The sequence below is a fragment of the Castor canadensis genome, chromosome 10 (genome assembly GCF_047511655.1).
Source record: "Castor canadensis chromosome 10, mCasCan1.hap1v2, whole genome shotgun sequence".
Taxonomy (NCBI): Eukaryota; Metazoa; Chordata; class Mammalia; order Rodentia; family Castoridae; genus Castor; species Castor canadensis.
Genome location: NC_133395.1, coordinates 144376871 through 144394141, shown reverse-complemented (window position 1 = coordinate 144394141; position 17271 = coordinate 144376871). Strand labels below are relative to the sequence as shown.

Here is a 17271-nt window from a genome sequence, read left to right as displayed (position 1 = left end):
GGTTGTCTGATTTGGGGGACTAAGCTCTGCAGGCTGCTGGGAGCAGCATTTTGAGTCTGGGGAAGAGGCCACAAGGGCAGGGCTGCAGGCAGGAGGAGGAAAGACAGAGGACAGGCATCCCGCTGCCCATCACTGCTGTTTCCAGTATTACTTCCTTGAAATGTTAAATCTCCCTGCAATATTCCAGGAAATCAGGAGGGTCTTCCCGCCCACAGGGCAAGGAGCTCTGTGGGTGGTCCACACTTGCCTGTTTCCCAAACTGGGTTCCATAGAACCAGAGGCGTCCTATTAAACAACACCCAAGGAGGCGGGGGTGTAGCTCAGTGGTACAGCCTTTGCTTAGTAATGTATGAGGCCTTGGGTTCCATCCTCAGCACTGCAGAGATAAGTAAGTAAATGAATAAAAATAAATAAGTGCCCATGAAATGGCTGCTGGTCAGCCCCCGCCAAGGGTTGCTTGGCTCAGCAAAGTGCAGCTGGTTTTCCTGGCAGAAGTGCATCATATCCTCCAAGAATCTTGGGGTTCCCAGGGCCTTCCCCTCCCCTCTATCTAGCCTTGCTGTGTCTGTAAGGAACAGCCAGTCATGGACCTGGGACGTGGGCACATGACAGAGCTGGCTGGGGGCTCTCAGGAATGAGGACTTTCTGGTCAGGGCTGGCGGGTGACTTACTTGTTTGCAACCAGCAAAAGGGACATATCTTGCCCTTCTGAGCATGGTGGACAGTGAGCGGGGTGATCACTAGAACGGGCTGCTGGCTGAGCTTAGAGGGCATCCAGAAGAGGGCTGCATGGGAGTGAGCAGGAGTGTGTGTCTGCATATGTGTCTGAGAATCACGTGGGTCTGTGTGAGCACGTGGATGAGTGTGGCTCAGTGTGTGCATATGTGTGTGTGTGTGAGCCTCAGCACCTTGCTTTTCCCGGTTCCAGGCCGGGGGGTTGCCAAGACCCTTCCCTAGCATGTGTATGTTTGGGGTCACCCATGGGAAGAAGACCTGGAGCCGTATGTACAGTCAGGGCCTAACCAGATCTCTTCTCTGCTTCCTCTCTGTCATAGATCCAGAGCCCAAAGCACAACCTCTTCCCAGGAACCTCCAAAACGTAAGTAGCTTTGACCTCCCTGTGGCATCAGTCTCACCCATGTGTGTGGCAGTCACCATCCAGAGTGGGGTTCTCAGAAGTTCGGTGTCTCCTCCAGGCTCTAGGAGAAGAAGACAGGACCCACAAGCCCCCAGGACCTTGTTTCAGGCAGCTCACTGCGGCAGGTCTCCTGGGTTGGCCCTTTGTGCAGACTCTGGCCTGTGCCCGTAATGCAGTCTGCCAGGGAGCAGATGTGGCATGGGGATGGGGACCTTGCTGAGTTGATTTTGAGGATGGGGCCAGACCCACATGCAAGGGTGGCCTAGCATCCCAGTGCAGGTGCTGTCAGTCATCGTCTCTGATCTATTGAATTCATTTTATTTGCAGTGCTGGAGATGGTAACCAGGGTCTCATACGTGCTAAGCAAGTCCTCCACCACTGGGCTCCAACCTTGACCCCATTGAGCTTTTTATTTAAGAAAAAATATTGAAAACCCTCAGCAAAGTTGCAAGAATATTACAGTGACGATCTGTGTACCCTTCACTTAGATTTTCCCATAGTTAAGATTGGCACTTCTGTCTCGTCTCCTTCTCTCTAGACATAGTCACATGAAAATTTGTTTCTGCTGATTCATCAGGAAGTACGTAGCAAGAAGGGTGTCCCTTTACCCAGTCCCTCAAGTATTTCATCAGAGCAAGGCCATTGTCTTACACAGCACAATTATCAACTCAGGACTTCTAACATTGACACAATTCTCTAATCTAATCTACAAGCCTTAATGACATTTTGCTGATTGTCTTGGTATTTACAGCCTTGCTTGCGTGTTTTTCTTTTAGCTCAGGATCACAATAGTGTCTTTAAGAGGGGCTTAATGTGGGTCTTCTTTAGGCTGATTTAGCTGATTTTAAACATCCTTGCCTTTCAAAGTCCTTTAATCCTGGCATTCAGTAAGAAATACCTCTGTCCCTGGGATCCTTAGGGATCCTAAGCCAGCATGCTGCTCTCGTGCCGTGTGCTCGCTCTCTCTCTCTCTCTCTCTCTCTCTCTCTCTCTCTCTCTCTCTCTCTCTCTCTCTCTCTCGGACTGGGGTTTGAACTCAGGGCTTTGTGCTTGCAAAGTAGGTGCTCTACAACTAAAATCACTCCTTCAGTCCATTTTGCTTTGGTTGTTTTGAAGATGTGGGGGTGCGTCTTATGAACTATTTGCCCGGGCTGGCCTTGAACTGCCATGCTCCAGATCTCAGCCTCTGGAGTAGCTAGGATCACAGGTGTGAACCATTTGCCTGGCTCTGGCTCTCTCCTGTACTGGTTCTTTTTAGGTACACCATAGTCTTCACCCTTTCAATTGATTTCATCACCCACCTTCTGGTCTGTGTTCTGGAATTTGGAAACCCTGCCTTCCTGGACAGGACAGAAATTTCTTTTTACTTTTTTCCTATTTTATTTTATTTATTTTTTTGCAGTGCTGGGTGGAAGCCAGGCCTTGTGGATGCTAGGCGTGCTCTCTACCACTGTGCTATGCTCCCCAGAAATTTCTAAGGAAGAAAGTTAAGTTCCCACTGCTCCAGGGCTGGGTGTGGTTTGATTTCCACCTATGAAGCCAAGACTAAGAGAAAAGCCAGTCTGTGGCTCCCAGAGACCCCTGGGTCTGCTGCCTCCCATGGCCGAACCCTTGTGTATGCTTGTCATTGAGCCCCCTCCCTAACCTGTGCTCCTTCACACAAGCAGCCCAGCCCATGGAGATGTGTTCTTCACACCATGACCTTGGGCAGATTTGTCCCTAGTGGCCCAGAACACGTCCCTGAGGCAGGGAGATGACCAGCTTGGCATCATCTTCTGGAGTCACCTTAGTCGTTCTATGCCAGTAGTAATGATTGCTGATCTGTAGTGGACTCAGGCAGGGTTCTGTGCTTGGTGCAGCTGGGAGGTGTGGCACATTAGCTCATTTTATTCCATAGTAGCCTTTGCAGGTGGGTGTTCTTTTTTATTTATTTATTTTGTAAAAATGACGAAGGTGTTGACCCTTACTCTGTGCCAGGCATAGCTAAGCCCCTTATAGAAGCGGGTGCAGGCCCCACGATAGCACTGTGAGGTCATGGACATTGATATTAATCTTTATTATGATGAGGCTCAGAGGTGAAGTGACCTCTCCCACAGTGACATGGTTATTAGTGATTGGAACTCATTGACTGCAGCTCCCCCCTCCCCCACAAGCCTTCAGAGCCCAGCCCCTTCCCCAAGGCCTTCCTGCTGGTTAATGAGTAGCCAAAGACCAGGGGGAAACAAGGGAGGACCTTCTGCTCTGAAACTGGAATGTGAGTTCTGCATCCAGATAGGGTTGTGTGAGGGGCCCTGCCCCACCCGCCTGGCAGCTTTGTAGGCAGTGAGCAGATAGAGGCCAGCACTGAGACCTGCTCACCAGTCCACATTTGGGCTGTCTATATTGTCGGTGAGGCAGCCACGGCTGAGGCGTAGTTTTGCTCTCAGCCCTGTCTGAAACTTCCTCCATGTAGCCTCCCTAGCTTGTTCTTTTTGAAAGGCCTCTTGCCCCACTCATCATGTGACAGCCTGGGATTTGGAGGGAGCACCCAGCCCAACAAGGGTATGCTCAGATGCTATCTCCTGTCAGCGCTCACTGGCGTGCCCTCTCCCTGCCCCCCTGGGGCCTCTGACCTTCAAGTCTCCTTTCTGAGAATAGGATGTAGTGCCTTTTGGATGTTTGTGACATGTTCAGCTGACCCTGCACTATTAATGAACCAGCCAAAAAGTATAGCCTGGACAAGCCATGTGGTGGAGGCCAGGCCCAATCTCTAGTTCCAGGGATGGGAGTGTGACTTAGTGATGGAGCACTTGTCTAGCATGGGCAAAGCCCTGCACCGCTCCAGTCCATGCCCACTGTGTGACTTTCGGGAGAGTCACCAAGCCTCTTTGAACCTCAGCTTCCCCACCTGTAAAATGGAGCACTAACAGCACCCAGGAGGATTAGAAAGACAGCAGTCACAGGGCAGAGGAGGTAGATGGGGTGACATCACTTGGTGACCACAGTCAGAAATCTGAAGCGCTCAGCAGGCCTAAAAAAATCGGTGCCAAGCACCCCACATACTTTTCTCATTGAATTCCCTGGGGCAGGATTCCCTCCAGCGAGCTCTCCCCTACCCTCCACCCCCAGCCAGTGAGGCTGAGTCCCAGGATCAAGTCCAGCCCCCGGGTGCAGGGCAGTTTAAGGAAGAGAGGAGATTGTGAACAAGGCACAGCTCTGGGCTGGTCATGGGACCTTGCCTCCCCCTCCCCTGCTGTGAACAGGTCCTGTTAGTAATGATAGGCCCATGACTTGGAAAATGCCCTGTTCTAACCAGCCTCAGCATCCACTCCCCAAGAGGGCCAAGTTAGTGATAAAAGGGAATTTGTTGTTTGTGTGCCCCTATAATAAAAGCCCGTTACAAAAGAAGAAAACAGAACTCATCTATGTTCCCACCATCCAGAGATAATCACAGTGTGATCTAATTGTGTGTGTGTGCGTGAACCGGGTGTGCTGGTACACCACACCACTTGGAGGCAGGAGGACTGAGAGTTCAAGACCGGCTTGGGAAAAGGTAGCAAGACCCTGTCTTGAAAACAAAATAAAAACAAAAGGACGTGGGACTTGGTCAAGTGGTGGAGCGCTTGCAAGTACAAGGCTCTGGGTTCAATCTCTAGCACCCTCCTTCACCACCCACCTAACTCCCCCCCCCCCAAAAAAAAAAAAAAAAAAAAAGCCTGAGTCTCACCGTGTTGCCCAGACTGGCCCAGAACTCCTGGGCTCAAGTGATCTTTCTGCTGCAGCCTCCCAAGTAGCTGGACCACAGGAACTCAGCCCAAATTTTAAAAGAAAGACACAGTGTGGTTCTGTGTACAGCCTGCTTTCCTCCCATCACATATTTCTGGGTGTTTTTCTGGGTCTTTGATCTTTTAAGTCATGAGCTGGCAAAGTTTTCTGAAAAGAATAAGTGTATTTTAGGTTTGTGGACCACGAGGTACCAGCTCTGCTGTTACCATAGGAGGCAGCCATGGAGAGTTAGCAAGTAAACTGTGTCAGGTGTACCAGCAAAGCTATTCACACCTGGAGTTGGCCCAGGTGCCACAGCCCGCTGATCCCTCTTTCTAAGTCATAATTTGTCTGGGTGATCATTTATTTAATTAGTTTCCTAGCCATGGGAAATTGGCAGGCTTCACTTTCTCTGCTTTATAAACCACTCTCCCTCCTTTTCTGTTTTTTAATTGTGGTAAAATACATGTAGCAAAATATTGGCCATCCTAACATTTTTTCCCCCTGTTCTGGGGATGGAAGCCTGGGGTGCAAAGCTGCAGCTGCTCCATCCCACCCCCGTCCTCAGCACTTGCAAAGGTATGGAGCACGAGGTTATCCATGCTGCTGTGCCAGCTGTCTCCGGGACAGCTGAGTATTGAACTCAGGGCCTTGCGTGTATGCCAGGCAGGCTCTGCTACTGAGCTGTATCCCAACTTGGGACAAAAACGTGTTCCCAGTCTTTCACTCACCAGAAGCTGTTCCCATTTACTCTCTCCCTCACATCAGTGACAGCTCAAGGCCTCTGGAGTGGCAGTGTTGAAGACACTGGTAATTCTGATCAGAAGATTTTGGCTCTTGCACTCTGACGAGAATGAATCCAAGCGCTCTACACGGATGTAGCAAGGGAAATAAGAGTTTTATTTCAGGACGGTGGGGGATTACAGGTGGGTCTCTGCTAGGGGGAATGGAGGCACCACATGCAGACAAAAGGGACGCATTTTATTTAGGTCATTTTTATATCATCCTTAACTTGGAGGTGGGAGGAATCCCATCACTCTGTCTGCCCTGGCCTTGGCTGGAGGAGGGTCTGGGCGGTGCCTACACCTATGTTAATTCTCAGATACCCTTAGTTCCTGCTTGCGGGAGGAAATTCCCACTCTTCCTAGTGTAACAAAGGATTTGCAGTTGAAAAGGAGCTCTCTGCGCTCAGAGGGGATGGGTGAGGGAGGGGTTGCTAAGGTGCTTTAAATTGAGCTGTACAGTTTTTAAAAGTCTGAACTTTCCCTAGTTCCTGTCCCACCTCAGCAGCACCATGCTGGGGTCCTCCTGCCTTCAGAGCATTGGGGAACAGAGATGTAAAACCATCCGTCCCAAAGAAACAGGTCTCAGTCTGTCTGCCAGCCTTCCTCATCTGGGGAAGACAAGAAAAACCCAGGGGGAAAAAAAAAAAGCTGTGAATACTGGTCCCCGTCTTGGAGCTTGAAAAGCATACTCCACCCTCTAGAGAGAGGCATGGTTAGGATCTCAGCTAAGGTGGCCAGCGAGCTCGCTGTGAATGTTACTGGCCTATACCGTGCTCTGTGCCCCTGAGTACATCACTTAACCTCTCTGGGCCCTTAAGATGTTTGTCAAAATGGCATGAGGTAGTATAATGCAGAATCTCCCTTCTTCAGTTGTAAGGAAAAGGGAAGGCACACAGAAAGTTCATACTTGATACAATGACTGGCACAAAGTAGTTACTTTACTCAGTAAACAGCATTATTGCCAGGATTGTGATGACTTTGTGGCAGCTCCATCTCTGGGAAGTCTGAATAGTTACAGGTGCAATTCTTTGCAGTTCTCACATTTTTCTGTCTGATACTTCTGTCATCTCATAAGGTAGTTAGTGGGGTCCCGTGTTACAGGAGAGGAAACTGAGGCTGGGGAAGGCAGTAAGAACAGACTCACGGTCAGCCGCATGTCAGGGCAGGGAGCCTGGGTTTCAGCACCATTTGGGGCTGTGCAGTTCATACAGCAGCTTCGAAGAGATGGGGCTCTGCAGAGACCAGAGCTGGCGGGTGTCTGTCTCCTGGCCTCAGTGACAGCCTTCCCGTCCTGGCCTTTGCAAGGATTCTTTCCTGTGCTTTCAGAAGCAAGCTGTCCTGTGAGTTCCTGCTAGTCCCTGTGCCCCCTAGTCTTTTTTGAGCATCCTGCCTAGCCCCTGACCATTCACCCCACACAAGGGCCTTCCTTCCCTTGTCCATTTATTTGTGGGAGGCCCAGAGAGACCAAATTCTGAAGAGGAATCTAAGGCTCAGACTGCAGATCAATGGGAAAAATGCCAACGATTGGTCAGTAATGTCTGTCATGGGAGCAGGATACTGGAAGGTGCCCAGGCAATGAGCACCTGCTCCGGGAAAACCATGCATAAGCAAGGACTTGCTGAGAGGATGTCACAAGCTCTCTGTAGCCAGCTGGCAGAGCCTCTGGGTGGGAAGGAAAGGAGGCAGGAGGTGCCTGTGCAAGGAGAGGTGTGACCTTGTTTGTGGGTTGCCGGAGTACTGGATCCTCTTATTTTCTGGGTCTCATCTTTTGTGCTCGGGTGTGGTTAACACAGGGATCCCTCAGGACATAAGGTTGAGTTGCGCACAAGGTAAGTGAGAGTTCCAGTGACTGGTGAGTCTTAAGTGTGACCCAAGCAGTATTTGCTCAGTGTGACAGATCTGCCCCTGCATGTGGTCCAGCCAGCAGCCCGCTGGGGAAATGGCCATTCCCATGGAAACTGACAAAACCGACTCAGATTGTCCTAATGTATCCAGCCCCAGTGGACTCTCCCCCAAGCCCTACCCCTCCTGTGCTGTCCCCATCCAGGCAGTAGGGGTCTCCCCTGGGTCTGGTTCTGCCATGGAGGTACTTACTGAGCCCGTGTGACACCCCAGAACTTAACGGTCATGTGCTATGAGCCATGAGATGGCCCTCTGAGAGTCACGGTGTGCTCTGCTTCCTGGTGAAGAAGCTGGGGCTGAGAGAAGTGTGGGAGGGAGACAGGACTGTCAGGCCTCTGGGCCTAAGCCCTACCTCTTTCCTGTCCATGGGGCTGCTGTGGTTTGGATAAGTGTCCCCGAAAGGCCCTTGAGTTAGAGGCTTGGTCCCCAGCTTGTGGTGCTACAGAGAGATGATGGAGCCTTTAAGAGGTGGGGCCCAGGGGCCGTGGAGTGGTTCAAGTGGCAGAGCACCTGCCTAGCAAGCCTAACACCCTGAGCTAAATCCCAGCACTGCCAAAAATAAATAAGTAAATAAATAAATAAATAAAAATGGGAGAAAGTTAGGTCATTTGAGGGGGCTTGGCCTCGAAGGGGATTGTGGGAGCCTGTCTCCTCCTTGTCATGAGGTACATTGCTCCACCACAGGTCCAAAGCAAGTGTGTGAAGCTGCCATGGACTGAAGCCTCTGAGACTATGAGCCAAAGGAAACCTTTCTCTGCATAAGCTGATTATCTCGGGCATTTCGTTACAGTGAGGGAAAGCTGACTTCAGAGGTCCCTGTCTGTCTGGATTTACCCTCCCCACCCCCATGCCTCTGAGTTCACAGCCAAGTGAGCAGCAGCATCCAGACAGCATTCTCTGTCCTTCTTAGTGGGTTTCATTTGGTGCTGGGACGGAACCCAGGGCCTGTGGGTGCTAGGTAAGTGCTCTCCACTGAGCTGGACCTCCAGCTCCCTCTGTCCATCTCTGGGTGGATGTCGAGCATCCACTGTACACTAGTGCATTGCTGGGCAGTGTGGGGACAGAATAGGGAACAGGGTGGGAGGGGAGATGACATAAATGACCACATAGACCAATATTCAGATGGCCATGGATGCAGTCATCAGCCTATCTGCCTCTACCTCTCCAGCCATTTTCCCTTATAAAAAGCCTCTCGTCCTAGGGGTATGGCTGGGAGGTTGACCATGTGCCTGGCATGCCCAAGGCCCTGGGTTCCATACCCTATCACCACAAAAACTAAAATAAAACTTCACAAGGCTCAGAGAGGTGCAGTGACTTGCCCAAGGTGGCACAGCACCTGAGACCTCAGGCCTCTGTTCCTCTCAGAAACACCCTTCCCATTGTGCTGCCTTGCTGCTGCTTCCTGCTTGTGCCCCCCAGGCCGAGCCCATCTCTCACCTGGGCTTCAGTGGTCCATCTGGACCATGGGGACTGGGATGCCTACTGGGGAGGTTTGGGCACGAAGAAGAAAAGTTTGGTGCACAGATTTCTTGTTAGCACATCTTACTAATAACAGTCTTAGAACAATAATTTCACAGTGACACAGTCAGATTCAGTAACTCAGACAGTCAGTGGCATCTCTCACCCTACAAGAACAAAACTAGATGGCGATCAGGGCCTGGAAACCCCATGGCTGATGGCAGAGCTGCGCCTGTGTCTGGGGAGAAGGATCGCCCCAGTTTCTTACAGCTGTGGGGTAGGACCTTTCGTTTGCCCTCAGCCTTTCCAGCCATTAAAAACTTTCACATTTTCACCTGCTTCCAGTTCTGTTGAGTTGGGGAAAGGCAAGAGTATTTGATAACAGGGGAAGTTTGGGGAAAATTTCTAAGCATCTGAAAACTGAGAATTGAAAGTCTGATCATTCGGTCATCACCGAGTTGTGGACTTTTGCTGGTCCTGTCATCCCAGCGCTTGGGCAGCTGAGGCTGGAGGATTACAAAATCAAGGCCAGCTGGACTACCTAGTGAGACCCTGCCTCAAAAACCAAGCCAAGCCAAACCAAAACCTTGTGGACTTTCCCAGTGGACCACCCCTGCTGGCCCTGGGGACCCAGAGATAATTGGCTTCCTCTGTCTAGGCCAGTGGGGGACAGGAAGGACAGGTGCTCAAATCAGACACTGTCGGTGCAGTCCCCGGAAGATGCTTTGGTTTTATTATTATTATTACTAATTTTTTTGTGGTGCTGGGGATGGAACTTGGCTTCAGTTGTGCTCTGCCACACTCCAGCCCCCAGTGAAGACGCTTTGGACATACAAACTTCTACAAACTGTTCTAGAGGACTCAAGTGACAGCAGTATTCCCAGGTGGGCACAGACAGGAAGGGCATTTCTGCTAGAGCAAATGCCCATATAAAGAAAGGCCTGGCAGAGAGTGAAAGCACAGTGGGAACTTTCCAGAAGCCAAGTTGGGCCTGGCTCAGCCAAATGAAGGAAGCAAGGTGGTGGGTGACCATGAAATTCATGCCCAGTGCCAGTGGTAGTGTAGGGACCAGCCACCAGGAACCAAAGTCCTTTCATGGTTGCAGGGGCCCCTTCAAGACAGCAACTCAACAGTTGCTTCTGCCCAGGAAGGACAACAAGCCCTGCCCTCACCCAAACTCTGTCCCCAGAGGAAACCCACTCTAATGAGGTGCCTAACCTAGTCTGCACTTCTCATGCAAAGTGCCTTGGGATGGGGGTGGGGAGAGCAGCGGTGCCACCACAAGCAACACCTTTGAAAACAGCTCGACAGCTCCTAGTTGCTAAAAGCAGCTTGTGTGCCACAGATCACCGGGGGGAAATTGAGTATCAGGTGTTTTCCCTGTGTGACACACCCCAGGACCCTGTTTGTTTCCACCTCTCCCAGAGCTACGCTGGACACCAAAGGCCACAGTCATTGTTTGCTGACCAAGTGCGTGAAATGAAAGATGGATGATCTCTCCCCAGGCAGGGCGAGGACTGTTTCTCCCAAGAGCAAGCCGATTGTGTGATTGTGTATTGTCACCTCCTCCTCGTTCCCTTGTGTAACTTGAGGTGTCCCATTTTACAGATGATGCAACTGAGGTCCCCATTTGCAGCCGGCAAGTTGCCCATTGGGTTCCAGCTAAAATCTAGGTGAGGCAGCATGGGCAATGGGTATCTGGGGACCAGAGTCTCCAAGGGAGGAATTCAGAGAGCAAAGCTGGAGGGGCCAGGAGGCCACCTCCTCTCCGGTGACTGTGTCGGAAGGAATTAATGTAGAACTCGGCCATCTGGGGGTCAGGAGGAACTGGTTGACCAAATAAATAGATGAGTCAATTAAAAAAGACGGATTTCTTAGCTATTTATAGTTGTGGCCTAAATCTCAGGTATCCTCGCCCCCGAGGAGGAAAAGGAGACTTTTTCGGGTAGGCAAGTTATGCAGGTGATGAGGAAGCTGATTAAGTCCTGGGCTGCAGGGGTGGGACACTAGAGATAGGAGGGTCAGAGCCACAGCCCTGAGGAGGCCAGGGGCAGGGGCCTTAGCCTGCGGGGTCAGTACTTAGTCATCACACCCTTCTAGTGTAATTAAATGGGAAGGAACTTAGCATGAGGCACGTGGATGGTTCCCTGCACTGTCTTGCAGCGGGCCACCACCTAGCACCACTTAGCCCATGAAGACACTGGTCTGGTCCAACTCAGAAAGACCTGGATTCCAATCCTTGAAGGTCAGTTTGCAGAATGATTTCCCCTACCTCTTGCCGACTGTAATCTCTTCCTGGGTCAGGTTGAGGGGGTGGGGCTTCATGGTGTTAAAGGTCATGACCTGGAGATGCTCCAGAGTTCAGGGGTTAAAGATCCAGGCCTCTGCAGTGTACTGCTAACCACCTGTGCAACCCTGGTCAAATCACTGAACATCTCTGAGCCTTAGTTCGGAATCTCATCTCACAGGGTGGTAAGGACTGGGTGAAAGGAACATCACAGTGCTGGATGCCAAGATCTTGGCCGTCCCCCCCCTCCTCCCCAAGCTCTGGGAGCCGGCACTGGCTGGTACTGTGTGGCTGGAGGCTCTGCGTGTCTGGCTTTTCCAGCCTTTTGTCCTGGCAGCCTCTCTTAAGATGCTATAAATTCTCTTTACCTCTGGACTAATTAGGAGATAAGTGAGCAGCTGTAATTAGTGGAAAAGGATTTAAGGACAGAGGGAAATATTTAGCCTGATTAAAAGCTGCCATTAGCTGACATTGTGTAAAGTGCCCAGCGCAGTGCTGGGCACGTCAGCTGTAGTTATTACTGCAACCACAGGAAAACAGTTGGAATTAGAGGAACAAAGGTTGCTATGACTACCGTAAACTTGGGACCACAGCCCAGCCCCTGCCCTAGAACATTCTGCCTTCTGTGACCACAGGGAGGAACGGACTAACAGCAGAGGACTGAGGGCCTACCTGCTGGAAGATGGGCATGGGCTGGTCAGGAACAACTTCCTGGAGGAGGTGGCATTTGAAGAGTGGGATGAGCAGGATGTACCTTCCAGTGCCTGTGGAAATGCACCCTGCAGTGAATGGCTAGGGCCTTCTAGGAACGGTGGGTGGATATGACAAGTTATGTCATAAAGCAACCCCCCTCTGGCTTTAGTTCCATGAAGGGACATCTTTTTTTTTGGCTGTATTGGGCTTTGAACTCAGGGTCTCACACTTGTTGGGCAGGCGCTCTACCACTTGAGGTATTCCATCAGCCCTTTTTTGGGTTGGGTATTTTTGACATAGGTTCTCATGAACTATTTGCCCTGACTGGCTTCAAACTGCAATCTTCCTGTCTCCTGAGTAGGAAGGATTACAGGCGTGAGCCACCAGTACCTGGCCAAAAAAAAAAAATAATAATAAAAGAATGAGAAAGAGCTAGGGTATAGGTAAGCAGTAGAGCTCTTGCATAAGGCCTTAGGTTCCATCCCAGCACTGCAGGGGAAGAGAAATAAAAAAAAAAAAAAAGGAAGGCCTTAATGTCAGAAGGTAGGGATACCTCACAGCGCTAGATCGTGAAGGCTTCATCCCAGATTGGCACACCCTGGACATTACGGAATACAAGCTCCCGGGAGGGTTGAAGTGCCAGCCTCAGTAGTTGCCACTGTCGTAAGCTCGCCCACAAAGGCAGGGTTGCTAAATGAGCTTCAGCCCTGCCTATGTCCACTCTCACAGGATTTTAGCATGGGCCTCTCTGGGCAGCTATCTACACCAGCTGCCGTAGTCACCCTTCCACCCCATGAGGCTGATGCTCTAGCATCTGTGTTTTACAGATGGGGAAACAGAGACAGAGAGTAGGCTGCCCAGGGCCACACACACAGCCAGGATCTGCCCCTGCTCCTTGCCTGTGTGTAAATACTGTGCCTTGAGTTGCTGATGAAGTGTCATTCAGTGATGCCCAAGTGAGGGGGTCCCAGGGCCTAGCAGGACCTTGCCAGGTTGAGAGGTTCCGGTGTCTGATTTCTGCAGATACAGCCATCCTGGAGAGCATTGGCAAGCCACCTTGGTTTCCCAAAGGCTTATTCCCAGCTGCCAAGGCCTCCGTGTGGCCAGCATTGGGGAGGGCGGCTGCTTGGTTGTTGGGGCCACTCTGCAGCCCCATTTCGCAGTAGTATCCACAGCAAAGCCCTTCCCTGCTCTCTAGTCCAGGCTCCAGCCCCTGTAGCTTCCACTTTCCCACACCAAGTCCAACAGAATAGGCAGCATCTTGAACGGGGCATGGAGGGCCTGGGCTGGTCCCCAGCTCCTCTACACAGTTCTTTTTCTAGAATTGCCCCCAACCCAACCCCAAAGCCTGGGAAAGAGGGCAATAGCAGGTCCTTGAAGAGCCACCAAGTCAGGGCTCCTTCAGTCACAAGGTATAGCGGCAGGGATCTTAGGGATCGTGCCTGCTGTGGAAGAGGAGGCCCAGCGAGGAAGCTGGGATAGGAGTGAAGGGGCAGCCAGAGGAGGCCTGGCAACATCCCAAAACGCAGGACTCCTTGGCCTGCCTTTGAGCTCTGGTCTTAGCTCTGTGAGACAATCTGATGCCAGGAGGCACTCGGTGCTGTGGCCTGGAGTCCCAAGCTGTCCCTGGTTTTAGGGAGAATCCTGATGACAAAATGTAAGAACTCTCAACAATGCCCCCAAGTAGGGACTATTGTTCCTGCTGGACAGGAGGAACTGAGGGATAGAGGTACATTTTTAGTGTGCATCTTCCTCTGCTGGTGGGAGGTGCCTTCACTAAGAGAGAGGCCTGTGTGCGCCCGTGTGTGGAAGGGACAGTGGGGACTCGCCATCAGCTGGTCTAGACCAGAGCTTAGAGGGGCCGGCCTTGGTCAAGCAGCAATCAGCAGGGCCTCTGGAGCCTATCCTGCTGTTGGTCCTTATGCTTGGGGAGCTGCATTTCACAACAGGTGTTTCTCCAGGCGGGAAAGCACCTGCTGCCTCCACGGTAGGGGGGAGATATCCAGCTCTTCCAAACATGCCCACAGCCCATTCCTGTCCTTGGAGGTGCTGCCTGAGGCCTGCTCAGCAGAACTCACCAGAGTGCAGAGCCAGGTCTGAACATCTCTGTCTCTGCCCAGTGGATGCCCCCATCAGGGGCTGGGGCCTGGTCTCTGAGGCGTTCCCCCCAGGAGCAGGCACACAGCCCTGCTCACACTCCCAGCCTAGAGGTCCCCTGCCAGCCCACCTGTATTCCTAGCTGCTTTCCACTTTAGCGAGTGGATGACTCGCGGTAGCCGTCGTGATTGGAACCTTGGCTCTGGGCTTGCTCACTGGGCCCTCCTGGACCAGGGAAGGCATGCTACCTGAGCTATCTTTTTCATTTGTAAAATGAGGGCATATGAGGAGCAGCACCGTGGGGGTCTGGAGACCCTCTGGCAGACTCTGAAGTCTGGGGCAGATGGTTATGGGAGGCTGGCTTTGAGTTAGTGGCACAGGAGCCCCTAGGCTCCACATTTTACCAAGAGTCTCCCAATTCCTTAGCGTCGTCTTCCCAGCCTCAGCTGATTTTAGATTCTCTTGAGAAACTGAGCAGGCCGGATTCCTGGTTTCTGCCTTGACGCCTGTACAATAGCCCGTGCCCCAGGCATTCACAGAAAGTGGAGCCTGTCTCACACGTAAAGTGAGGCTTCCCAAGGAGGACTTGGGACTTTGACCATAGTCTCCCATTCTGAAGGAGAGGCCAGCCTCTGGTGCATAGTGGGGCTGAAGCAGGAAGTCTGGAATGGGCAGGGAGGGGGTCTCCAGTCGCAGGTGATACCTGAGCCAGGTCTTCACAGTGGGTGACAGCCACTTAAACGTGAGACTCACAAACAGCACACAGCTGGGGAGAAGAATGAGGCCCTGGGACCAAAGGAGAAACTAGCAGGCAGAGACTGAGAGTGGGACAGAAATGTAGGTGAGCCTTGGGTTCCGACTGGAGAAATTTAGAATTGATTCTTCAGACAGCTAGGAGCCAGTGCTAGTTCTTGAGCTGGGGCTGATGTGGTAGGCAGGTGGGGATTGCTAGAAGCAATCTCGTGGGGGCAGAGGCCAGGCATGCCTCCCAGGAGTTTCCAGTGGTGGATGTGGGCCAACTCTTGAGGCAGGCCATAGGAAGGCAGTGCCCTGGGCCAGCTCCATCAGAACTTGGGTGGGTTGAAGTGCAGAGGAAGGCGCTGGGGTTGACCTGCTGTCAGCCTCCCAGCCCTCCCCGGGTGGATTTTAACGCTGAGTTTTCTTCTATCCAAGCAGTAGCTGGTGTTAGGCACCATCTTTAGTGCTGGAAGTCACTGCCATCGCTGCCGCTGCACCAACACACCTGCCAACCAGACAGAATTAGATATGAATCCCGTCCATCCAGGTTTGCCTCCCGTCTGCCTCACCTCCGGGTTGGGGTCGCTGGGAATGTCGCTGCCCCCAGCCCTCAGTTTCTTCTCTGCGAAGGGAGTTCTCCGTGGCCCCATTAGGCCGCCTGTAGTAGATGCTGGCGCCCAGACCTTTGTCTCATCATTGCTGTGTGGCTGGGCCTCAGTTTCTTTGTATCTCAGGTGGCTGTGCATGCGGGTGCACCAAGCCTGACTTGTGAGATCCTGAATCCAACTTTTGTGGAATCCCCTGGCATGCCTAGATCTTTGGGGAGACCAAGGAAAAACACATGTCAGTTATTTTTGGAAAATGTTTAAGGTACATGTTGTGTAATGAAAATTGATTCTCTAAAGATTTGGGGCTCATCTCTCAAAGAGAAAGGCTTCATAGATTTTTGATCTTTTCAGGGAACAGTGCTCAGAACTGGACCCAGGATACCCTCCCTTTTTGTTGATGGTTCAGCCCGTGTTCTCAACCTCTGTCGTTGCCTTTGCTCTGTTGCTTGGTCTAGAGGGACCTTAGGGATGCCAAAGCAGAAGGTGACATGCCTGTCCTTGTGGTGAACTTCTCTCAGGGACCTGAGCCCTAAATGGCCTCTGCCACTTATTTATGTGCTGGGCCTGTCCTGATGCCAGGAAGCATCCAATACTACTGGTTAAAGGCACACAGGCTGGCGATGTGGGGACAGAGCTGGTGTGGTTTGTGGAGTTCATGGCCACCGCCCTGCAGGCTGAGGTGAGGGTTCTTACTCATTTTTATGAAAGAGTGTTTTAGGTCACAGAACGCAGGTGCCAAGGTAAGGAAGTGTCAGACGTGTCGGTCTGCAGTCCCAGGGATCCCAGGCAGGTTCGTTGAGATTGGGGAGGAATCCTGCACTCTGGCTTCCAGATAAGAGGAGCAGCACATTTGTGGTGGACAGTGCTTGCATTCACATCCTTGTCAGGCTGTTTCGTTCCTCTGGCACCAGCATCTGATTGAGCTGCATTTGTGAGTCAGTCAATGCGAGGTGAGGGTGTAGCTAGGAAGGAGGAAGAATGTGCTTTCTGTTTGAGGAAAAAGAAAACATGTTTAAACAAAGAGGAACACGGAGTAAGGAAAGAGCTGTTTACAAACATTTAATGGCCTGGAGTTTCAGATACTGCACGGGATATTGTGCCAGCTGTACTGATGGTAGCACTGAGGCTAAGAGAAAGTGACTTGCCCTAGGGCAAAGAATAGCATATGTGGTTTCCATGGAGCTGTGGCTTCCAGCAGAGCCCTGGTGACATAGTGGCCTGGCTCTGTGTGAGCACGGGGCCATAGGCACCCCTGTTGACTTTGTCTCTGAGAACCTGTCCTGTGTTTCCATAGATCAAGGGAGGGGCTGCCTCTGTTTCTTTTCACAGCCAGCCCAGGCAGGCTGGATAGGCGAGATTTGGTCAGGTAGGGGGGCAGGTGGCTGGGCGACTTTGGGGCTCTCAAAGCTTGGAAAGGGAGGTCTGAGGATGTGGCAACAGCTTTTCTTGGGGTCTCTTTCAGAGGCCTCCAGAAACAATCCTGGGCTCTGTAGCTCCTGCCTCCGAACTATGGCTCCCCCCTCCCCCCATCGCCTCACTTCCTGAAAACCAAGCTGAGGGCTAGGGTGGTGGGGAAGTTACCCTTCCGGCAGGTGAGTGACAGCCCTGTTCCTGGGTGAGTCAGTGATGGGAGCCCGCTGCCTGCTGACTCACTGCTCCCCGCTCCTCAGGGCTGTGGGGGAAGGGGATAGAGAAGGGCCCCTCCACCTCCCCTACACCCTGGAGCAGTGCTAGGGGGGCAGCTGACCAGTGGTGCTGTCACTGCCCCAAATACAGCAGGACCACCCGACCCCAAGCCCTCAGTGCTAAGAGCACATCCAT

At 51.9% G+C, this 17271-nt stretch overlaps 1 protein-coding gene across 5 annotated transcripts in view; it reads left to right on the top strand.

Moving 5' to 3' along the window:
• Slc6a6 (solute carrier family 6 member 6) overlaps positions 1–17271 on the top strand; it is a 76927-nt gene that overhangs the window by 12472 nt on the left and 47184 nt on the right. For 3 of the 5 annotated variants that reach the window (XM_020175675.2, XM_074044494.1, XM_074044492.1), the window contains exon 2: positions 1056–1099. Coding sequence is in view for 3 of the 5 variants with exons in the window: in XM_074044492.1 (XP_073900593.1) it covers positions 1056–1099 (44 nt within the window). In the remaining 2 variants the exon portion in view is untranslated. Of the gene's footprint in view, positions 1–1055; positions 1100–5673; positions 5809–15280; positions 15390–17271 lie in introns of those variants that run through there. The other 2 variants (XM_020175672.2, XM_074044493.1) reach the window with 2 other exon arrangements.